A 24,876-nucleotide genomic window follows, 5' to 3' on the forward strand; every position below is an offset into this window, starting at 1 on the left:
ATTATTTCCCCAAACAGGTTCCCACACGCCTTCACGATGCCGACAGCCCTACTTTTTGGACCACAGACCTTAGACCCTTCTGGAACCCAGTATGGATGGATCCTAGAGGTAGCTGTAGAGAAGGGACGTAGTGAAATAAAGATGGTGGGAAAGATGACTCAAACCATCAAACCCTAAAGTTTCCCACATCCCCTGAAGCTCCATGCCAAATCAAGTCTAGAGTACCTGTCCCACTCACCAGTGTATCAATCCAAGGACTCACCTGTTGCCTTTTTCTGCTAGTCTGTCCATCTATGTCCATTTGTCCATTCTCCTGACAGCTCCCATCACTCTTTTCTGTCTCCTTGGATACCACCTCTTCTTCATCACTGTCTGTCAAGCCATCATTCTGCTTCCCGTCTTCTGTGCTTTTTTTCCTGAATAACTGAGCTGAAAACAAAGAACAGTTGGAAGGTGTAAGGGCACACAAGGTACAGTCAGCTCCAATCATAGCACTGCCAGGGGGAGGAGATGGGAGAACAGGACAGCTCAGTCAGCTCCAGCACTGAGACAGCTCATAACACTGCCTGCAGGGTAGGAGGAAGCTGATACAGCTCAGTTAGCCACACCTCTAGAAGTACCTACAAGGAGATGGGAGGAGAGACACAGCTTATCATTGGCTCCACCACTTGCAGTGGCTGAAGAGTGCAAGGAGCAGTATCTCTCTATATAAAACGCACCTCCAACGTTCTAATGAAGCCTCTCTTAGCAAAGTGAAGGGGGTGAGATCGCATTGTGTCTGCCCCGCCCACGCGTCAAACGTGATGACGTCGAGGGTGGAGCAATGACACAACCAATCGCATCGCTCGGCAGCGAAGCGTCAGGGAAGGAGGCGGCGCTCTCGACGTCTACCCTTCCCTTCGCTGTGTTCCGCCTTCTTTTGACGTCAAGGATGACGTCAAAAGAAGGCGGAACACAGCGAAGGGAAACCTAGACGTCGAGAGTGCCGCCTCCTTCCCTGACGCTGCGCTGCCGGAACCGCCACGGAGGTAAATTTTACAAGAAGAAAAAAAAAAAAAACGCATGTTGGGGGGACAGAAGAGGGTGGCCAGTAAAGTACAACAATGGGACCGGGAGGGCAGGGGAGAAACGACAGCATGGATGCCAAGGGGGGGGGGGGGGGGGGGGGGGGGGGGGGGGGGGAGAAGAGGGCGGGCCAGGCTGGGACATGGGAGAGAGAGGAGCATGGATACGAGGGGGGGTCATGGAAGGGAGAGAGGGGACTTGCTGGAAAAGGATGAATGGAGGCGGCAGGGGACAGAGGAGCATGGATGGCCATGGATTGGGAGGGGAGGGCTCAGGGAGAGAGGGGAATTGCTGGAAAGGGATGAATGGAGGGGGCAGGGGACAGAGGAGCATGGATGGGCATGGATTGGGAGGGGAGGGCTCAGCAAGAGGGGAATTGCTGGATAGGGATGAATGGAGGGCACAGATGAGCATGGATGCATATGGATTGCAGGGCAGGCCTCAGGCAGAGAGGGGAATTGCTGGATAGGGATGAATGGAGGGGCCAGGTGACAGAGGAGCATGGATTGGAAGGGCAGGACTCAGGGAGAGGGGAATTGCTGGATAGGGATGAATGGAGGGGACAGATGGGCATGGATGGATATGGATTGCAGGACAGGCCTCAGGGAGAGAGGGGTATTGATGGATAGGGATGAATGGAGGGGCCAGGTGACAAAGGAGCATGGATTGGACTCACACTTTCACTCTGACTCTCAAACAGTCACTCTCACATACACTCTCCCAAACATACACACTCCGAGGAAAACCTTGCTAGCGCCCGTTTCATTTCTGTCTGAAACGGGCCTTTTTTACTAGTATAACATAACTTCCTAACTGCATTATTTCATACTATAAAAACAAAACCAAGTCACAGAAGCCAATATAAGGAGCACCAAGCTGTGTGCACCACCTAGCGTAGAGCTCAACACCTGGCACAGGAAGGACTTTTGCATACAAGAATTGTGTGTGTATGAATGTGCATAGGCATTACCACACAATCATTTAAATCCCCTTGTTAAAGCATTAGCTTTTGCTCCTCTCAATGCAGAAAGGGGTGCACAAGTCACAAAGGCTTAACACATAGTTTTTTTTAATGCTGGGAAGTTAAATCCTGGTCTGAGAAGGAATAAAATTCTAGCATTAGTGTCATGTTGTATGTATAGTGTCAGTATGTCAGCATGATTTACTTTGATTCTTCTTTATGATCACCAGTAAGTGAAGTGAAGATACTTACTTGTAGCAGATATTCTCCAAGGACAGCAAGCCATTCATTCTCACATGTGGGTGTCATCATCTACGTCACCCAGTGTGAAGTATTAAAAGTATATATGTCTTTAAGAGCATGCACAGTGTCTTCCTGCCTGCCGCAATAGCACGGGACCAGCAGTACAATACTATAGCATGGAATCAACTCCAAGGGGACGCGGGAGTTTATGCGAGAATGAATGGCCTGCTGTCCTCGAAGAATATCTGCTACAGGTACGTATCTTCGCTTTCTCCGAGGACAAGCAGGCCATATTCTCACATGTGGGAATCCCTAGCTACCAGGCTCACTGAAAACAATCACTAATGGGAAATTGGACAAGTTCAACCTGGAACAGAACAAAACCTATGGGGGGTGGAGTTGGATTATTTATTTTATTTTTTATTTTTGTTACATTTGTACCCCGCGCTTTCCCACTCATGGCAGGCTCAATGCGGCAGGCAATGGAGGGTTAAGTGACTTGCCCAGAGTCACAAGGAGCTGCCTGTGCTGGGAATCGAACTCAGTACCTCAGTTCCCCAGGACCAAAGTCCACCACCCTAACCACTAGATCCCCCCAGAATTCTGCAGTACTGTCTGTCCAAACAGGTATCCTGCTCAAGGCAGTAGTGAGACGTGAATGTGTGGACTGAAGACCACATTGCAACCTTACAAATGTCTTCAATGGAGGCTGACCTCTAGTGGGCTACCGACATCGCCATAGATCTGACATTATGATCCTTGACATGACCCTTGAGAGTCAGCCTGGCTTGGGCATAAGTGAAGGAAATGCAATCTGCCAGCCAATTGGAGACTGTGCATTTCCCATTGGCAACTCCCATCCTGTTGGAATCAAAAGAAACAAAAAGCTGGGTAGGCCTAGTCTGCTCCAAGTAGAAGGCCAATGCTTGCTTGTAGTCCAAGGTGTGCAGTGCGCTTTAACCAGGATGGGCATGAGATTTGGGTAAGAATGTTGGCAGGACAACTGACTGGCTCAGATGGAACTCCAACAAAACCTTAAAGAGGAACTTAGAGTAGTTCTCTGTACACACTCTGTTGTGATGAAACTGACCCTGCAAGCTGAACTAACAGCCACCAAAAACAAGACCTTCCAGGTCAAGTACTTCAGATGATAGGAACTAAGTGGCTCAAAAGGAGCTTTCATCAGCTGGGTGAGGATGACCTTCAGGTCCCATGACACAGACGGAGGTTTAAATGGGGGCTTTGGCAAAAGCAAACCTCTCATGAAGCGAACAACTAGGGGCTGTCCAGAGATGGGCTTTACCCTCTACACGGTGATGGTAAGCACTAATTGCACTGAGGTGAACCCTTACAGAGTTGGTCTTGAGACCAGACTCAGAGAGGTAGAAGGTACTCAAGCAGGGTCTGTGTAGGGTAAGAAAGAGGATCTAGGGCCTTGCCACCAGATGGCAAACCTCTTAGTAGAATCTTTCCTAGAAGCCAGCAAGACCTTGGAGATACCCTCAGGAAGATGCAAGGAAGGAAATTCTAAGCCCTCAACATCCAGGTTGTGAGGACCAGAGACTGGAGATTGGGATGTAGATCCCTCGTTCTGCATGATGAGGGTCAGAAAACCTCCAATCTCCAAGGTTCTTCAGAGGACAACTCCAGAAGAAGTGGGAAACAGATCTGCTTTAGCCAGCATAGAGCAATGAGGATCATGGCTTCCCGGTCTCGCTTGAGTTTCAGCAAAGTCTTCCCCACAAGATTGGAGGATACGCATACAGAAGGACTAGTCCCCCAATGAAGGAGGAAGGTATTCGACGCTAGTCTGTTGTGGGCCTGGAGCAGTACTGAGGGACTCTGTGATTGAACTGAGTGGCAAAGAGATCCACCAAGGGGGTGCCCCAGACGATCTCGCAAGCAACACTCATGCTGAGTGACAACTCATGCAGTTTAATGACCCTGCTCAGTCTGTCGGCCAGGCTGTTGGATTTACCCACCAGGTAAGTGACCTTTAGGAGCATCCCATGCTGGATACCCAGTGCCACATCCAGACAGCCTCCTGACACAGTGGGCGTGATCTGGTGCCCCCCTGCTTGTTGGTGCAGTATAATTTGGTTGAGAAGCCAATCTCTGAAAGTCTTTAGAATGTTCCAGATTGCCTGTAGCTCCAGATGTTTGATGTGGAGATCCGCTTCCTGGGTTGACCAAGCACCCTGAGTATAAAAAGCCTGTCCAAGTGAACTCCCCACCCCAAATGGGGTGCATCAGTCATCAGCACCCTCTGGGGGCTGAGGAATTTGAAATGGAAGTCTCACAGTCAAATTGGATCGAATTGTCCACCAAAGCAGAGACTGAACTAACTCTGGCATCATGCATCCGCTAGATTTCCCGAGGCTTTACACCAGTGAGAAGTTAGGGTCCATTGGGCAATTCTCATGTTAAGACATACCATGGGTATTACATAGACAGTGGAGGCCATGTGGCCCAACAACCTCAACATCTGCCGAGCTGTGATCCACTGGCTGGCTTGGATTTCAGTGACAAGAGCAACAAGAGCGTCCGTCCCGTGCCTGCTGTGTATCCAGCAGGGCTCCTATGAACTCGATGGAGATGGGTCTGGGGTAGTTTAAAATGAAACCTAGTAGCTCCTGAGCACTGTCCTTCGACATGCTCTTCACCAGCCAATCATCCAGATAGGAGAACACCTGGACTCCCAGTCTGCGTAGCAACACTGCGACTATGGCAAGACACTTGGTGAAGACCCTGGGAGTTGATGCGAGGCCAAAAGGCGACATGTAGTACTGGAAGTGATGTGTCCACAGCCAAAACCGAAGATACTTTCTGTGACCTGGAAGTATCAGAATGTGGGTATAAGCATCCTGAACTTTTCTTTGACCAGGAATTTGTTCTTGGCCCTTAGGTCTAGGATGGGATGCATCCCCTGTTTTCTTTGGAACAAGAAGTACTTGGGATAGAATCCTTTCCCTTCTTCCCCTGGTGGAACGGGCTTGGGCCTTTAGAAGGGCGAAGAGTGCAAGTACCCGCTTGTGCTGAGAGCTGATGTGATATGCTCTTGGTGGGCAATTTGGTGGTCTCTGCTGCCAATGTAAGGTGTAACGGAGATGGAATATTTGAAGCACCCACTGGTCAAAGGTTACAAGGAACCATCTTTCCTGGAAAAAATTCAGCCTTTCCCCAACAGGCATGTTGTCCACGATGGTCACTTTTACTGCAGTTATGCTCTGCTGGAACCAGTCAGAAGCTTGTACCTGGCTTTGACTGGGGAGCTGGCTGGGCCTTGGGCACATGCTGTTGATGAGATCGAGCGCACTGGGACTGAGCCTGCTGAGGCTGGCGAGAAGAAACAGCGTACATATGCCTCATAGTAGAATAGTAGGGACCCCTCTCCAACTTGCCCAAAAACCTCCTGGATGATCCAGCAGGACAGAGTATCAATGGAGTCAGTGTGTTTCTTGAGGTCTGCGACCTCCTCCACCTTGTCTCCAAAAATGTTATCCCCTTGTGTCACAACTGTCAGGAATGATGAGCCCTTGGACCAAAGCCGGAGCTTTGACAGACAAATCACCTGGGCTGGCACAGGCAGGAATCAGAACAGACTGGACTAGGATAAACTAACAGACTCAACAAGGAAGGACAGACGAGGCAAGGAAAAGAAGGCAAAGGGCCAGAACAAGGCAAGACTCGGAAATGGATTAAAACTGGGACCCAGAAATGCAAGACAAGGGAAAACACGGAAGTAGATTAAAACTGGGTCCAGAAAAGGGCAAGACAAGGCAAGGACTGGATCCGGACTAGGATGAAAGAGACAAGACAAAGCATAACTAGACAGGCAAGACAGGGTAGGAGCTAGGCAACAAGAATAACAGAAGCAAGACAACAAGGCAGGGACAGGATTCTCGAACAGGCTTGGCTGGAACAGGATTCTCGAACAGGCTTGGCTGGAACAGGATTCAGGATTCTCAAACAAGCTTGGCTGGTACAGGTTTGGCTGGAACCAGATTCTGGAACGGGCTTGGCTTGGCTGGAACCAGATTCTGGAACAGACTTGGCTTGGCTGGAACCGGATACTGGAACAGACTTAGCTGGAACAGGATTCTGAGACTGGCTTGGCTTGACTGGAACAGGATACTGAAAGGGACTTGGCTTCACAGGGAACAGGAACCGAACTAGCTCAAACACAGAGAAGGGCCAGAACCTGGCTCAAACACACAACAGGAACAGAACTTGGCAGAAACAGAGCTCAAGAGCCAGGAAGCAAACATAGTAGGCAAAGGATTAAGCAGACTAAGGGAAGACAAACAAAGAAGCAACATGCATACCAGCACCCACAGCTGGAAAGGGAAAAGGACAGGCAGACTGAGAGGCAGCCACAGCTGTATAGCAGTGAAGTAATCAGGGCCGACGCTGGCTTCTACAGACTCTCAGAATAAACAGGCAAGAACCACACACACATGAAACAGAACATGAAATATAGAAAACAGGCTTGGCTAAACACAGAGAGTGGCTTAAACACAGAGCTTAACTATAGCAAGAGTCAAAAGCAGGGCTAGACTAAAAGCAAGAGCCAAGGGTAGAGTCAAACAGATACAGACACCAAGGGCAGGGTGTGGCTCTAGAGCCAGACTTTCAGGATCAAGGTACAAAAGAAACCACACAGAAACAAAGCAAAGCACTGAAACACAAGACTCAAAGAAACACAGAACAGACCTTCAGAAGCAAGATTCTCAAGAACAAAGCCAGCAGGGAAATGATCTAAACAGGTAACACAAGATTAAGAGACCTCTTGCAAAGGCAACGTAGGAAAGCTCTCTGGGTCCTTATAAAGGAGTAGGCTGATGATGTCACAAGTAGGAAATGAAGCAGAAACAGGGACACCAAAGCGAGGCTTGGCTTCAGGGACACCAAAGCGAGGCTTGGCTAACAGGAAGAACAACAGGAAATGAAGCAGAAGCAGGGAGACCAAAGCGAGGCTTGGCTTACAGGAAGAACAACAATAGGAAAAAGGCAGACTGGAGAGGTCACAGAGCTAGATACAGAGAAACAGTAGGTCTGAACATAAGGGCATGGCCACAACCGTGACACCCTGGCACGTGACATCCACCAACCTCTGTTAGACCATCAGGTCCAAGTCGGAGACATGCAGACATGACAGTCTGCGCATCACTATACTCTGGGCAGAGAACCTGGACACCACATCAAAGGTGACACAGGTGCCCCTAGCCAAGAACTTGACACACTTTCTGCTGCTTGACCAACTGGTGAAGAAGTTCGTCCTGCTCCTGTGGGAGAGAATCCACCAAATCAGACATACTGCCCACCAAGTTCCATAAGTGTAGAGAAGGTAATACTGAATACAGGAGAAGAGCATAGAGGCCCAATACATCTTTTGCCCAAAAGAGTCCAGGGTTCTAGCTTCTCTGTCAGGGGGCGTCGAAGTACAGTCTCTAGAACTCCTAGCTTTTTTAAGCGTGGATTCCACTTTCAAAGAGTGATGAAGCAACTGGGGCCTATACAACCCAGGGGAGTTCTGGATCCAGTACATTGTGTCTATCTTCTTAGAGAGGACAGGGACCAACAGTGAGGACTCCCAGTTCTTCACCTGAACATCCCACAGGATCTTGTGAAGCTGGACCATCACAGCCTCTCTAGGAGGGGAATTGTAGTCCAGGAACTTAAACATCTCAACCCTGGACTCATCCTCCAAGTCTAAACAAATCATAATGGCAGCTGCCATTTCCATGAGCGCTCATTGGTGTCAGCAAAGAACTCCTCATGGGAGAGCCGAGACCGAGCCTGCCAGAATAAGGAGGAATCATGTCCTCGAGATGGGCATAGAGGTGTCAGCTCCACCCTCAATTCTGGCAAAGCTTCTTTCACCGACATTGAGGGGATGCCAGCATGGGTGGCTGTCGACACCGGAGCCGCATGCAGCACCGGCATCGGAGACCTCACCGCAGGCTGAGGGCCTGGTGTGGCAGCAAGAGGCATGGCAAGTGCAAGCACCCCAAATGCCAATGCACTCTGTTGTAAAAGCCTCGCCAAATCTCATGGAGCATGACCCCAGATGGGTTCATAGAGAGAGGCCATCGGGAAAGGCTGGGGCATTGGGTCAAAGACAGGCTGCTGAACTGCTAGGGTCAAAACGGGTGCTGGGTCCTGGCTGCATGGAGAACCGCACTTCAGCGCCTCTTGTATGGAGGGGGAGCGGTCCTGCCAGCGTCAATGCTTCTCGGGGAGAAGGGGTTCCCTCAGTGCCCCGGAACTCCTGGCACCATTCACTGAGGGGGATAGATGCTGATGCTTCTTGGCCTTCACCCGATGTTGGTTATCTACGCTCCTCGGTGCCAATGAGGACTACATCGAATCCCCACGTTGCCTCAGGGTTGGGTCCAGTGCTGATCGGTAACAGGGGCCCTGCACAGCAGTTGGCATCTTCATTTTGGGGCTTCTCTAGGTTACTCTAAGACTGATTTAATTGGTGCAGAATGCCGTAGCCCAGGTCATTACTCACTGCAGATGACTTAATCATATTGCACCCAGTTTGAAAACTACCATCTAAATCGACAAATGTTTTTAGATCTTCCCTCCATAAGAATAGATCTGCTATTTGTTTTCATATATTTTCTGTGGTAGGCCCAAATGCTTAAAATACAATCCCTACGTGTAGAACAGGATGTCAGATTTTGGAAACAACTTAAAACCTATCTTTTCAAGCAGGATTTTTCTAAGGGGAACATAAGTGTTGATAATGGTTTTACTGTATGATTATGTACCCACTTAGTATGGTTCAGATATTAATTTATAACCTGCCTAATATTTACTCACTGCATCTCAGCAAAACGGCTGTTCCTCATCAACAAAGGCGCCAATTCCCATCCAGTATTTTACAACCCAAGGAATCAATTATTGCTGAGGTATAGTGAATAAATTAAGATCTATGCACCAAAAGACCTGATGTGGAAAACTGTGCACACACATCACTGTGGCTTTGTGCACATAGTTTTCTGTTTGTGCATGTTTTAACACTGCAGTAATTTGCATTCCATTAGTTTACTGCACCATTCAGGGTGGTTTTTTTTTTTAAATAACACTGAGATTCGGCACACAGTTTTCTAATACACAACTTGTTACATTGTTTATTGTGAACTTGATATACCACCTAATCTGATGGACAGGTCAAGGTGGTGTACATAAATTAAAAATAAGCTCATGGACCTATCAGCTGCTAAAAAAAAAAAAATAAAACTTTCAGGCTTGGCATCAAGCTCTAAGTTGGGGTGCAGCATTTTCTTGTGACAATTTACACCCGATATGGCCTTTTCCTGTTCTGTTGAAGGAGTCTGTGACAACAAGCTCAACAATACAAGAACCAACTTCGGACACTTGAACCTCTTAATAAATTGATGCAAGTGTCCAGTTTCTTTCATTGGTCTCCAAAAAACTTCATTGATTGTGGTGTGTGAATTTTAAAAGTGCCTTTTAAAGTGACTTGCTCATTTAAATAGTGACAAAAACATTCAAAAGATATAGAAAATCAATCTGAAAACAGCGCTTAACTTTGGTTCAACGGGACCACCATTTCCCCCATTGCAGCTTCGTCAGAAACAAGTGCTGTTATTATATAACTTGCATGGATCACCAATTCTTTATAGATTTTTTTTCACATAGCTCTCTCTCTCTGTGCTGTTTTCAGATTGATTTCTAACATCAATTCAATAAGCGCTTCAAGTGTCTGAGGTCTCCATTTTCTCCACACCAAGTATTTAGAAGTTTAACAGCTTAAAGTGAATTTTGAATCTGTAGTTTCACAATAGTGGAATATTTGCAATCTTTAGGTGCTGATATTTGGTCTTGTATTGTTTCACTTTATCACAACACCTTTTATACTGCCATATGTTCAAGTGTTACAACAAGTTCCACCCGACACTAATCCAGCCTGCTCTCTAGGATGCACTCATCCACATATCTGATGAAAAATAAAACCAAAGAGACCACCCAGTCTGAATCTTTATCTCCCTGATCTTCCTGACATATCCTCAAAAACAATCATAGCAACAGGACACTAAACAGAAGGTTTGGGGAGTGGTGGTGGGGGGGGGCATACAACAGACAAAAGAAGTGAACTGAGCAATGAAAGCAGAAAACAAAAGGTTTTAGCTAAGATATCCTGAACTGTTCCTCCCTTCCCCAAAGGCCCTGATTTGCACCACTTCTAACATTACTGTGGGACTACCTTATTACTGCTGACTGGCACTAACCTATTTGTTCTAGTAGGGCTACATCACTTCAGTTTGTTATTGTATGAACCAGTACAAAATTTCCCTGCCCTCATTTTGAGGGTGACACAAGGTCTATGACAGCCATTCACATCATTCCCTAGGAGACCTTCACCATGCATGCACCATTGTCAGAAATGAGAGGGAGGCGGGGGTAAGAACTACCACCACGCAAGAAGCCAGTATCTCCCAAACTTGGAAAAGATTATTTCTACAGGGCTTCAGGAAATAAGACAGAAATTTTCAGCTCACGTGGGTAAAGGTCACTCAGGCTGTCATCAGACTCCTCTTCTTCCTCCTCACTAGATGCAGGCTTCCAGAATGCTCCCTTCTTGCTATGCTCTCTGTTCCCATCAGCCTTTTTTCCCCACCGTGCTACTTTCTTCTGTCGCAGACAGGCAGGGATATACTCTGTGCCATTCTTCTGGCATTCCTGATCTGGGAACAGAGACAAAAGGATAGTAGTACGCAAGGTGGCTTGGGATTTACCAAGCATGTTTTAACATACAGTTCCCAAATCCAGTGACACTCCAATACTGTAGTAACATGGTTGTGCCTATTGCAGAAAGGAAAAATTAGTTAATTACCTGATAATTTTCTTTCCTTTAGTCCCAAAGGATCAGTCCAGACAAATGGGTTGTGACCATCCGCCAGCAGGAAGACAGAGAACTCTAATGAGTTGTGCCTTATTGTGCCTCATATAAGCTCATGCGCTTAGCAACCAAGCCAGTATTCGATAACAAAGCAGAGACAGAGAGTGACTTCCAGAAAAAAACAAAATTCCATACTCTAGACAGAAAAAGAACTATGACGTAAAGGACAAAACTCATGCCTTAGAACGGAACTGGAACAATACAAACACCCGAAATTACATAGAACCCAGAAATTCCCAAACCATTACAGAAGGGCAGGCTCTGGACTGATCCTTTGGAACTAAAGGAAAGAAAATTATCAGGTAATTAACTCATTTTTCCTTCCATTATGTCCCAAGGATCAGTCCAGACAAATGGAATGTAGAAAAGCAATCCTTTGATATCCCTGAAGTGAGAACCGTGGCCCCAAAGGAAGTATCTACACAAGCAGACACATCCAAACGGTACTGCTTAACAAAGGAACAAGAAGAATACCACGTCGCTGACAGACATATCTCCGTCAACGAAATTGCCCTAGACTCTGCCAAAGAAGTCACCAAAGACCTGGTAGAATGAGCCTTGACGTGCATGGGAGCAGATCTACCCCTCAGAATGTAAGCCAAAGAAATAGCCTCCTTAAGCCATTGAGCCACTGTCACTTTGGAAGACAGCAAACCCTTACGGGGTCCTGCAAAAAGGACAAAAGATGATCAGACTTCCTGAAATCGTTGGTAGCGGTGAGATAGCACATAAGGACAAGCTTCACATCCAACAGTCACAGGGAAGCGTATTCTGCAGAATAGACTCCCTGGAAAAAGAAGGAAGAAATACAGTCTGACTGACATGAAAAGGAGATGTAATCTTTGGCAAAAAGGACAGAACTGTCTGTGTGGAAACTCCAGAGTCAGAAAAGCGGAGAAAGGGATCCCTGCAAGACAGAGCTTGAAGATCTGAAACTCTCCATGCAGACGAAATGGCAACTAGAAATACTGCTTTTAAAGTAAGATCTTTGATAGTTGCCAAACAAAAGGGCTCAAAGGAGTCCAACTGGAGAACTTTAAGAACCACCTGAAGACTCCAAGGAGGACAAATATTGTGGAGAGGGGGACGTAGATGAGCGACTCCCTTGAGGAATCGCACTATACCAGGGTGAGCAACCAATAAGGCATTCTATACCTTGCCTCTATGACATGCCAACGCTGAAACCTGAACCTTGAGAGCCAAGCCTTTTTGGATTCCCTTCTGAAGGAAGGATAAAATAGGACAACCCCCACTTCTAGGGTAGGGAGAAAGTCTAGAGGTGAGTCCAATGTGGACAATTGTTGAATCCACGATAAAGAAGCCCTGGGTACAAAAGAAGAAGAAATTACTGCCTGAGAATTTAACATAGTTAGTTAAAAGGCGAGCTTCAAGGAAGTCTCAAGCTTGCAGTCATGCATATCCTTTAATGCAGTTGCTTGGTTGCTAAGCGCAGGAGCTTATGAGGCACAACTCATTAGCGTTCTCTATCTCAACCTGCTGGCAGATGGTCACAACCCATTTGTCTGGACTGATCCTTGGGACGAAATAAAATGATTCATGATAAAAGGGACAGCTTGTAAAACTCTGCCTTCTGATTAGATTCTTAATCAACACACTTAATGAAAAACATCTAGAATCCCTGGACCACTATAAGCTGGCCATGTGAAATGACTTCCTTACATCTCTGTAGGGCCCGAAGATAGCGTCTCCCTTGTACGTGGCGTAGGACATGCTCTGGCACCTTGTTAATGTGACGAAGTGTCAACTTGCAAAACAGCTGATGTCTGTGACAAAAACAAGTGAAAATGCAAATTAATAAGCCAGGAAACTATTTAATGCCTGAAAGAACAAAACAGTAATTGTCACCTGAAAAACAATCTCAAATTTTGTTTGTAACTGTCTTATATGAGGAAATCCTGAATGGTCTCTCAGCCATGTCTGACCCTTCATGTTCAAAGAACAACCTTTGCCCTCATTATGAATAATGGGAGCAAACCTATCCAGAGGGGCTGCTAAGAGACGCTCACTGAGACTGTCTAGTTATAAACACAGGAGGCACGTAAAAGAAAGTAAAAAAAGGACCTAGTGGAAATGGTGAGTAGAAATCTGTGTTCTGCCACCAAATGGAATAGAGAAATCTTCCTGGCAACACAGGATTATGAATTAAAACACTAGCAAAACTGGTGCCTAACACACTGTGCCATTAATTCTGGGAACAAGAAGCACAGGTGGCATGAAGTTACCTGTTAGCAGTCCTCTATAAAGATGACACAATGACCAATATACCAGGGAGAAGCAGTTCAAAGCAGATTTATTCAAGAAGACCAGACACACAGGGGATGGGGGGGTTCAGCAGGCGCTGCCGCCTGCTTCAGGGGTCAATAAACAGAACTTAAAACATTGAGACAACTAAGAGTAATGTCTGATGTTGTAGTGAAAGCCAATAAAAGCAGCAGTCTCCACAGCATGCTGACCTGTGAGTTGTCCACAGTGTGTTACTCTCCACACCGCAGTGCTGTGGAGACTGCTGCTTTTATTGGCTTTTGCTACAGCACCAGACATTAGTCTCAGTAGTCTCAATGTTTTAAGTTGCGTATACTGACCCTTGAGGCAGGCGGCAGCGTCCGCTGAAACACGGCCCGTGTATGGTCTTCTTGTTTTGGTGTTTGGATAAATCTGCTTTGCACTACATCTCCCTGGTGGGTTGGTCATTCTGTCATCCTTCTGTTCTGGCTTCTTTGTTTGGATCTTCGTAGAGGGTGTCTTCCTGCTTCTGCTGTTGACAGTCCTCTATAAAGAATATTACCAAAAATCCTCACTGATATTGTAATGACAAAAAGTTCATTGCTTTACAGATACTGGATATAACATACTGGTGGAGGAAAAAGCCTCAACAGACTCTCCTCTTTGGCATGGAGAGAGTGAAGACACTGTGCACTAATACGATAAGTTGTTTCACGAACTTTAAGAATGTATAAGCTTTAAACATCTTAGATTTCAACAACTTCAGGAGGTTTTTTATGCCAATGATGACAGCAAATACTCCGTACATTTAAGGACATTTGAGCCTATTGAAGAGGAGTCGAGGCTTTTTCCTCCACCAGTATGTTATACCCAGTATCAGTAAAGCATTGAGCTTTTTGTCATTCCAGTATCAGTGAGGATTTCTGGTATATTATGTATTGCTACTGTATCCTCTTTAGCTCCTATTTTTGGTTAAAGAGTCCTGAGTGGAGGAGTAGCCTAGTGGTTAGTGCAGTGGACTTTGATCCTGATGAACTGAGTTCAATTCCCACTGCAGCTCCTTCTGACTCTGGGCAAGTCACTTAACCCTCCATTGCCCCTGGTACAAAATAAAGTACCTGAATATATGTAAACCGCTTTGAATGTAGTTGAAAAAAAAAAAAAAAAACTCAGAAAGGCGGTATATCAAGTCCCATTTCCCTTTCCCTCTATAAATACCACAGCTAGATTAATTTATTTCCAGAATTTTAAACAGCCACCATGGTTGATGCTCGTAATAGGAGCCACAAACCACCTGAAAGTCATTTGGCTAAGTTTTGGGACATTCATTAACTGCACCACTGAATACAGGACCTGTATGACCTGATCAGGCAGCCATAAAACCTTCAGTATTACTCCTGGCATAGCCTCCTAAGTTTCATAATGAAATCCTGGCTTTTGATTTGGAGAAGGGGGGAGAGGGAATTGTTACCTGTGATCTATTATTTTTGGGTTCACTTCTACTTTATAAAAGGGAAAAGGGATGGGACATGATATACCACATTTCTTTACAATCAAAGTGGTTCACATATTTTAAACAGGTGCTTATTTTGTACCTGAGGCAATGGAGAGTTAAATGACTTGCCCAGAGTCACAAAGAGCTGCAGTGAGAATCAAACCAGTTCCCCTGGTTCTCATATTTTCCATCAAGATAGCTGATGTACTTATAACTATATGGAGGTTAATTTTATAAGCAGGTGCCGAGGCAGGAAAGGCACTCAAGAGCATATATTGCACCTATATAAGGGTCACATCTGTGCCTATGCACCTCGATAAAATAACTGAGCCCAAAATAATTTTGTAATGTTATGTGTCACAGGAATTAATGTGTGTATAAGATACATGAGTAAGAACTAATCTTGTCTCCACTCTGCCCTTGCAATCCTGCACATATACTGCATAAAAGTAGATGTTTCTAAATATTTAGTTTTAATGTTTAATGTTTTTATTTAACAAAACACCCCTCCCTGCAAACCAACCTCCCCAAACAAAAACCCCTCCCCTTCCCAGCCCCACCTAAGTAATGACCACAGAGGACATGGATTCTTGTAGCTCTTTTCAAGTTTGTTGGTGCTTCTTAAACAATGAACACAAAACCCTCCAATTACCATTGAACCAGGTCCGGCTCTCCTCCCTCCCTCACGGCCGGTCCGACCCAACACAGTAAGCATGGCAGGGGGCGCCATGCTTACCGCCACTTATCTGCCCGCCCTGGCGCCCTCTTCTTCCCCCAAGGATCATTTTTATTTTAAATTTACCTAAACTCTGTCCGTCACTGGAAGCGCTCCTCCCCTCCCGAGTCCCGACGTCTCTAGCAGAAGCTTCCTGATTCGTTCACTCATTGCCCCGCCCTCGAGGGCGGGACTGAGAATGAACGAATCAGGAAGCTTCTGCTAGAGACGTCGGGACTCAGGAGGGGAGGAGTGCTTCCAGTGACGGACGGAGGTTAGGTAAATTTAAAATAAAAATGATCCTTGGGGGGGAGAAGAGGGCGCCAGGGCAAGGGAGAGAGGACCATCTGGACATGGATGGCAGGGCTCAGGGAGAGAGGGGAATTGCTGGCTAGGGATGAATGGAGGGGGCAGGGGACAGATGGACATGAATGGATATGAATTGCAGGGCAGGGCTCAGGGAAAGAGGGGAATTGCTGGATAGGGATGAATGGAGGGGACAGGGGACAGATGGGCATGGATGGATATGGATTGCAGGACAGGGCTCAGGGAGAAAGGGGAATTGCTGGATAGGGATGAATGGAGGGGGCAGGGGACAGAGGAGCATGGATGGGCATGGATGGGAGGGCAGGGCTCAGGGACAGAGGGGAATTGCTGGATAGGAATGAATGGAGGGGACAGATGGGCATGGATGGATATGGATAGGAGGACAGGGCTCAGGGAGAGAGGAGAAATTGCTGGACATAGAGGGGAGGCAAGAGAGATGAAGGAGATGAAATGAGGGCAAGGAAGAGAGGAGAAAAACTGCACATGGATGAAGACAATAGGCAGAAGCTGAGGACCAGAAATGAAGAAGAAAGGGGGAAAGGAAAGAAATAAATAAAAAGGAAGCCCTGGAAACGGAGTTAAGAGGACAGATAGCAGCAGAATCGGATACTGGGCCAGCATGATCAGAAAAACAGTCACCAGACAACAAAGGTATAAATAATCATTTTATTTTCATTATAGTGTTTGGAATATGTTCACTTTGAGAATCAGGTGCTCAACATTAAAAGTTTATATTTATTTACTTATTTATTTATGGCATTTTATCGCACATTAAAGATGAATTAGATTGGAACCTTGGATCATTTTTTTTTTCCTGGAGTAATGCATTGCCCCCCCCCCCCCCCCCTCCCCGGCTATAGCCAGCTCTGCAATTTGGGGGGAGGGGCGCAGAGGGGGAACAGGGAGAGAGCCTGTTGTTAAACATTTACCAGCACACCACTGGATATAATCAGCAAGCTGGCAAAGAAGTCCCCTGGGTGAGAGGCAAGGCACTGTTGCAGTTCTGGCGAGTTCTGTTATACCTCCTACATACATTTGTTAGATTTAGCACTGCTCCACAGCTTTTTTACTGGGTGTTTAGCTAGTGTCTTTCTCGTTTCACATTGCATTGCACTGGGTCACTATTTCTCTATTACCGTTTTCCTCAGCTGGAGAATCACTGGTTTCTTTTGGAAGTACATTTTGTTACCGTTCATTGGATTCTGCTAACTGTAACAATACAATTGTTACCACTTTTTCACCTTGTGTACATAAATACATAAGTATTGCCATACTGGGACAGACCAAAGGTCCATCAAGGCCAGCATCCTGTTTCCAACAGTGGCCAATCCAGGTCACAAATACCTGGCAAGATCCCCCCCCCCCCCCCCCCCCAAAAAAAAAAAAAAAACATGTTATGCTGCTTATCCCAGAAATAGTGGATTTTCCCCAAGTCCAATTTAATAATGGTCTATGGACTTTTCCTTGAGGAAGCCGTCCAAACCTTTTTTAAACTCTACCACTACTACTTATCATTTCTAAAGCACTACTAGACGCACGCAGCGCTGTACACTTGAACATGAAGAGACAGTCCCTGCTCGACAGAACTTACAATCTAATTAGGACAGACAAACAGGACAAACAAGAGATAAGGGAATATTAAAGTGAAGATGATAAAATAAGGGTTCTGAACAAGTGAGTAAGGGTTAGGAGTTAAAAGCAGCATCAAAAAGGTGGGCTTTTAGCTTAGATTTGAAGACGGCAGAGATGGAGCTTGACGTACCGGCTCAGGAAGTCCAATTCCAAACTCGGATTCCAATACCACATTTAGGACATTGAGTTTTATTTCTCTACAGTATATTGTTGCTTCGCAACGCCATCCATTTCGCCGCATGCAGGATCGGTATGAACAGTATATTAGCATACACCGTACTCTCAGGTTGGCATCTGCTCTCTTTCTCTCTTTTGAATTAGCTATATAGCACAGTCATCCCTGTTTGTATTTGGCTAAATGTTACAAGCTTGCATGTTTTGTTCAACTTGTAAACCTAATATTAACACACACTATGTCGCCTCAGTTTAAAGTACACACACCTAGGCTTCGGCACATGTATCACCTGGTACTTATGAATGGCAGACTTTTGAAATAGCGTATTCTGACCTGATCTTTGTATTGATATTCAATTTATACAATGCCCTTATAGATTATATTACCTATTACAATTGGTCTAAGTAATTTTGTGCAATGGATTTGTACAAATGAAATATGATAGAAGTCTACAAGATAATGAGCGGAGTAGAGCAGACAGATGTGAAGCGATTGTTTACACTTTTCAAACAACAACAAACCAGGGGACACAAGATGAAGCTAGAATATGGTAGATTTAAAACAAATAGGAGAAAGATTTTCTTTACTCAGCGTGTAGTTTAGACTCTGGAACTCGTTGCCGGAGAATGTAGTGACAGCAGCTGGCCCTTACGGAATTTAAAGGGGGTTTGGACAGATTCCTGAGGGAAAAGTCCATTGAAACATTATTAATTTTTTTTTTTTTTTGGGGGGGGGGGGGGGGGGTTGCCAGGTTTTTGAAACCTGGATTGGCCGCTGTCGGAGACAGGATGCTGGGCTTGATGGACCCTTGGTCTTTCCCAGTATGGCGGTGCTTATGTACTTATCCTTCAAACATTGTCTTCTATATTATTATTCTTGCGCATATTCAGTTAATGATATTTATTATATAGAGCCATTATATACTGTATTTTTAAATCTTTTTAGCCCTGTTGATATACAATAACTTAATACCTTGTATTTTTTTAGTTGTAATTTTATTATTTTATCATTGTTATTATTTAATTGTTCATATTAAGGTTGCTCATTTTTATCATATATTTTCTGTCACCACACATAAGTTTTATCATTGACTTTTTATAATCGATATGTTTATGTATTGTTTCTATTTTTATTGTATCTCTCCTAGACTCTAAGACAGACGCCAAAACACAGCTGCTGTGTCAAGTCTATTGGTTGTACTTTCAATAAATCACTGTCTCTCCCTTTTGTCCTTTGGAACAGCCTACCCCCTACTCTTTGATCTGTGAGAGGCAAAAGTTTACCATCAGCTTCCAAATAGTGTTACATAAGTACATAAGTACATAAGTAGTGCATACTGGGAAAGACCAAAGGTCATCTAGCCCAGATCCTGTTCACCGACAGTGGCCAATCCAGGTCAAGGGCACTGGCACGCTCCCCAAACGTAAAACATTCCAGACAAGTTATACCTAAAAAATGCGGAATTTTTCCAAGTCCATTTAATTAGCGGTCTATGGACTTGTCCTTTAGGAATCTATCTAACCCCTTTTTAAATCGTCAAGCTAACCGCCCGTACCACGTTCTCCGGCAACGAATTCCAGAGTCTAATTACACGTTGGGTGAAGAAAAATTTTCTCCGATTCGTTTTAAATTTACCACACTGTAGCTTCAACTCATGCCCTCTAGTCCTAGTATTTTTGGATAGCGTGAACAGTCGCTTCACATCCACCCGATCCATTCCACTCATTATTTTATACACTTCTATACATATCTCCCCTCAGCCGTCTCTTCCCAAGCTGAAAAGCCCTAGCCTTCTCAGCCTCTCTTCATAGGAAAGTTGTCCCATCCCCACTATCATTTTCGTCGCCCTTCGCTGTACCTTTTCCAATTCTACTATATCTTTTTTTGAGATACGGAGACCAGTACTGAACACAATACTCCAGGTGCGGTCGCACCATGGAGCGATACAACGGCATTATAACATCCGCACACCTGGACTCCATACCCTTCCTAATAACACCCAACATTCTATTCGCTTTCCTAGCCGCAGCAGCACACTGAGCAGAAGGTTTCAGCGTATCATCGACGACGACACCCAGTTCCAAACAACTAGCTCCCAATGCATTCCAACGGGCAAAAACCACAACATCAAGACCTGGTTGAACAATGGCATTTTCAACCTCTGGGAAAAGCACAGAGCAATGACAGTCCAGGTGCCAAAGGGCAGGTAGGGCCACCCAGAGTTCACAGAGGGGTTTTAAAAGTATGCTGTGTTAGAAATGGCACAGAAGGGAAATGGGACTTAATATACCGTCTTTCTCTGGGATTTTTGCAACTACATTCAAAGCGGTTTACATATATACAGGTACTTGGTTTACATATATACAGGTACTTATTTTGTACCTGGGGCAATGGAGGGTTAAGTGACTTGCCCAGAGTCACAAGGAGCTGCAGTGGGAATCGAACCCAGTTCCCCAAGATCAAAGTCCACTGCACTAACCACTAGGCTACTCCTCCACTCAGAAGACCATCTGTGCGAGTCTGAAGCAAAAATGAAAGTGCCACAGAGAAACAAGACTCGGCTCAAGAGAGCAAGGAGTGTAATCCTCACTCACCAATAACCAATCTTTCAGGTGACAACAAGCAAGCATAATTATAAATTTTCAAACCTGGCAGTCCAGCTCCCCATAATGCTAGTCACTATATAAATATTCCATCCGCATTTTGGGCTTCTTTCTTCCCCAACAAAAAACGTGGCCACCTCTCTTCTCAATGCCAGCAAATCTTTACCCAAGAGCCGACCTGGGATGTCTGCAAGACATGTGGAGGCGTATTTTCAAAGCACTTAGACTACAAAGTGCACAGTAATCTATGGAACTTTGTAAGTCTATAAGTGCTTTGAAAATGAACCCCAACCCACTTAGGAAACAAAGTCATACGAAGTAAACCAACCCTATCCATGAGAGATAGTGGAAGGGTCCTCCATAGGCACACTGCCTTTAATAATCTGAAGCAGACTAGTGACATTCAAGGCAGAGAACATTTTAGTGTCAGTTGCCAACAGAACCCCCAGATAATAAAGAAGCCCTCTGCCCATTTCAGCAGAAACTCCCCAATCTATCATCTACAGCCAATGCTTCTAATTTTACAAAGATTAATTTAAATCCTGAGAGGTCACTAAACTTCCTAAAAGCTTTCTAGAAGGGTAGACAAATATCCCTCAGAGTCAATTTGTTGGTGCATGTCACCGTCAGCAAAGGCTGCGGTCTTAAAATATCCGAGACCCCAATCTAACACTTGCAATGTCCAGATTATTCTGGACCTCCGAATTAATGGATCCAAAGTGACAACAAAAAGGAGTACGGAGAGGGGCAACCCTGCTGAGTTCCCTGGTGAATATAAATTGATCACAGCAGAACCCCATTCACCCAAACCATCGCTATAGAGAATGATATAAGGCTTTTGTGGTTCAGATGAAAAAGAAACTCACCAAAACCATATTTCTTCCATACTGCCTATATAAAATTTCAGGATACCCAATCTAATGCTTTTTCTGCTTCAAAACTAATAAGCATCGATGGTGTCTATGACGCACAGCTTTGAGGAGGCCAGAATCCTCCTGACATTTTTAGCAACACGTCTATTACGAATGAACCCAACTTTACGGATCCATCACTACTGAAGAGAGAATCTGAGCAAATCTAGTTGCTAAAGTTTTTGCCAACAATTCTGTTTGCTAGTAACAGCAATATGTGGTGGTAAGACTCGGTTTTGCCCAGCTTTGGAATGACAACAATCTGAGCCAATGACAAGGAGTCCTGTAGTACTCACCCCTGCACTATGCTCGAGAACATCTTTCTTAAAGGCATGACGAAGTAGCATTGCAAGATTTTTGTCAAATTCGCTACAAAAGCCATCTGAACCTGGTGCCTTTGTGGGGAGACTCTGCCGAATCTCCCATTTAATGTCATCTTCTGAGATTGGCACTTCTAAAGATCCTAAGCTATTCTCATATAAGCAGGGCAACTCTAGACAGCAGAGATAAGTATTCCTCTCCAAATCCAACTCTGACCGTGCAGTGTACAAAGCAGCATAGAAATCCTTAAAGACATTACTGATAGTTTGATCCTCTCTCACCAACTCTTTATTCCCTTGCTTCAACTGGGCTGCCCGGTGAATCCCTTCCAATTGCATCGTAAGTTCAGCCAAACAAGGACCCCACTTTGTCACTATGACAGAAGAGTTTATGACTACAGTAAAACTAGGAGTTTGCTGCACGTTGATGAATAAGGCCATTTAATGCCATTTGCACGGCTAGGAATTGCGCTTTTAAGTATTTATTCTTATGAGTATATACTTCTGGGTAATTTTGTAAGCACTAACCTTAGCACGAAAACCACTGTACTACAAGCACAAGCTGCTTATAAATTACTCCCAGTGTGGTCATTTTTGCTGTTCTCCATCTAGAATGTGATCAGTGCTCTGGTGAGTTATAAATCTAATTAAGTAAAGAGATTAAAATAAATGATCATTAAGTTCCAGAGGAATTTTGCCTGGCTTTAGTGATGGCAGTTAATACATAAGTACATAAGTAATGCCATACTGGGAAAAAACCAAAAGTCCATCGAGCCCAGCATCCTGTCCCCGACAGCGGCCAATGCAGGTCAAGGGCACCTGGCAAGCTACCCAAACGTACAAACATTTTATACATGTTATTCCCGAAATTGTGGGTTTTTCCCAAGTCCATTTAGTAGTGGTCTATGGACTTGTCCTTTAGGAAACCGTCCAACCCCTTTTTAAACTCTGAAAAGCCAACCGCCTTCACTACGTTCTCCGGCAACGAATTCCAGAGTTTAATTATGCGTTGGGTGAAGAAAATTTTTCTCCTATTTGTTTTAAATTTACTACACTGTAGTTTCATCGCATGCCCCCTAGTCCTAGAATTTTTAAAGTGTGAACAGACGCTTCACATCCAACACAGATGATCTTAAACATGTTACGTCTGACAGTGTGGACAGGAGTGCCCTAGGTAAAAAATGAAGGCTTGCAGCAGATGGTACTTACGGATTCTTAGTGCTTGGCACAACGTGTGGTTCAAACTCGCTGTAGTCAAACACATTCACCGACTTCAATAATCTTTTGTATTCTTTTCCGCTGGTGTAAACCTGTAGCTCAGACAATCGGCATGGCAACTCATGACCTGTCAGCTTACATCTCACCTGGGCAGAAAAAAAAAAGCAAAAAAAAGTCTATGTAGAAAGATTTATACAATCTAAGCAGTGCCCGAACAAAACAGGTTGTCATATGATCACTTTTCCACCTCAACCCAGGTTAACCCAGGTCATCTAACATAGTAAATGAAGGCAGAAAAAGACCTGCATGGTCCATCCAGTCTACCCAACGTCACATTCATTATCAATTCACAATTAAATTACTACTACCAACATTTTACTTGCTAAATTCAACTTTAAAATGGCTTCTCCTCTCCCACTGAGATACACAACACCTACACTCATATAATAGGAATATGGTATATAAAATACACATACTTGATCCTGATCTGTCTCTGTCATTTTCAGGACATCTTAATAGACTGCATGGGGTGTAAGCAGAAGTGGAACATATAGACAGATAAGACAGAGTAACAGGAGTTAGAAAATAAGGGGACTACTTTAAAGAAAGCTGCAAATGAAATCAGAAAGGTGCATAAATATAATTTCAGCTACGGTAGAAGTGGATAAGCAAATCTTGCTCAAGTATGTGCAGGCCTGTGTTAGTCCTTGTGTGTATATGTTACTAACATGATAGTTGATTCTTCCATTAAAGGCTTTCAAATATTTAAACATCTGTATTATATCATCTCTATCCCTCCTTTCCTTCAGGGTATACATATTCAGGTCTTCAAGTCTCTTCTCATATATCTTTTGGTGTATCATTTATTTTTTTACTATACTGTCACTTATTGCATAGCAAATCAGAACAGTTTACATTTCAAAAAGTATACAATTAACATACACTAAATCAACAACTATAAAACTAACAAATCCATTTCATGATAGGACAGCACATACAAAAACTTCCATACCAAGAGGGACAAAAACATTCAATTATATCAGTCTTATAAATTACATCAATCATACTATTGTCTCTAATAATTTATATCTCCTTATAGTAGAAACATTTTTCTTACCTGAGTGGTTACCTAGTCAAATAATATTTCAAAAGCATTTTCCCAAAAATAGGTTTTGAGGGCCTTACGAAAGAACATATATGATTCTTCCACCTAACACAATTGTTTGGAAGAATTCTACAGTGATGGAGACAAAAAGAAAAAGGGGTTGATTCCCACCTAGAAGAAGGTGGAATCACACAATCTCTTGTCTGTGAGCGAACGTAAGGTCCGCAGGTGGTGTGTAGGGAATAATTAAGGTTGCAAGATAAGACAGTGTGGCTAAATAAAGCACTTTATATGTTAGGAACTTTAAATGAAACTCTTAGAATATATCGGGATCCAGTGGAGCTGACGTTAACAAAGGTGTTGCTTTGTCGTATCTTTGTCATCCTCTCAACCACTTCAAGTCTTTTTACATCTTTAGCAAGATACTGCCTCCAAAACTGAACACAATAATCCAAAAAGGGCTTTACCGATGACTTGTACAGGGAAATAAACACCTCTTTATTCTGCTTTCTTCTTCTCAGAAGCAGAAAGCCTGTGAGGGAATGAGTGGGACCGTTAGATCATCAAGGAGTAAAAACGGGCAATCAGGGAGGACAAGGTTATAGCGGAGCGACAGAATGGAATTTCTTTGCTTCGGTTTTTTACTGAAGAAGATGTATGATTGACCTGTGCCAGAAATGGCTTTTAAGCGTGACGATACAGAGGAACTAAAACTAATCTTGGTGAACCTGGAAGACATAGAGGGGCATAATCGAACGAAAACGTCTATCTCCATGGGCGTTTATCTCCGAGAACGGGTCCGTGAAGGGGCGGACCGAACCGTATTTTCGAAAAAAATAGACGTCCATGTTTTATTCGACAATTATGAGCTGGGCGTTTTTGTTTTTCAGCGATAATGGAAAATGAAGCGCCCAGCTCAAAAACGAA

At 44.5% G+C, this 24,876-nt stretch overlaps 1 protein-coding gene across 2 annotated transcripts in view; it reads right to left on the reverse strand.

Moving 5' to 3' along the window:
- The window catches only part of SURF2 (surfeit 2), a 33,226-nt gene that overhangs the window by 1,620 nt on the left and 6,730 nt on the right, over positions 1 to 24,876 (reverse strand). For both annotated transcript variants that reach the window (XM_030207724.1, XM_030207723.1), the window contains 4 exons: positions 22,836 to 22,990; positions 12,885 to 12,988; positions 10,804 to 10,989; positions 263 to 429 (listed from right to left, as the gene is read on the reverse strand). In XM_030207724.1, coding sequence (XP_030063584.1) covers positions 263 to 429; positions 10,804 to 10,989; positions 12,885 to 12,988; positions 22,836 to 22,990 — 612 coding nt within the window. The remainder of the gene's footprint in view (positions 1 to 262; positions 430 to 10,803; positions 10,990 to 12,884; positions 12,989 to 22,835; positions 22,991 to 24,876) is intronic.

The sequence above is a fragment of the Microcaecilia unicolor genome, chromosome 6 (assembly GCF_901765095.1).
Source record: "Microcaecilia unicolor chromosome 6, aMicUni1.1, whole genome shotgun sequence".
Lineage (NCBI taxonomy): Eukaryota > Metazoa > Chordata > Amphibia > Gymnophiona > Siphonopidae > Microcaecilia > Microcaecilia unicolor.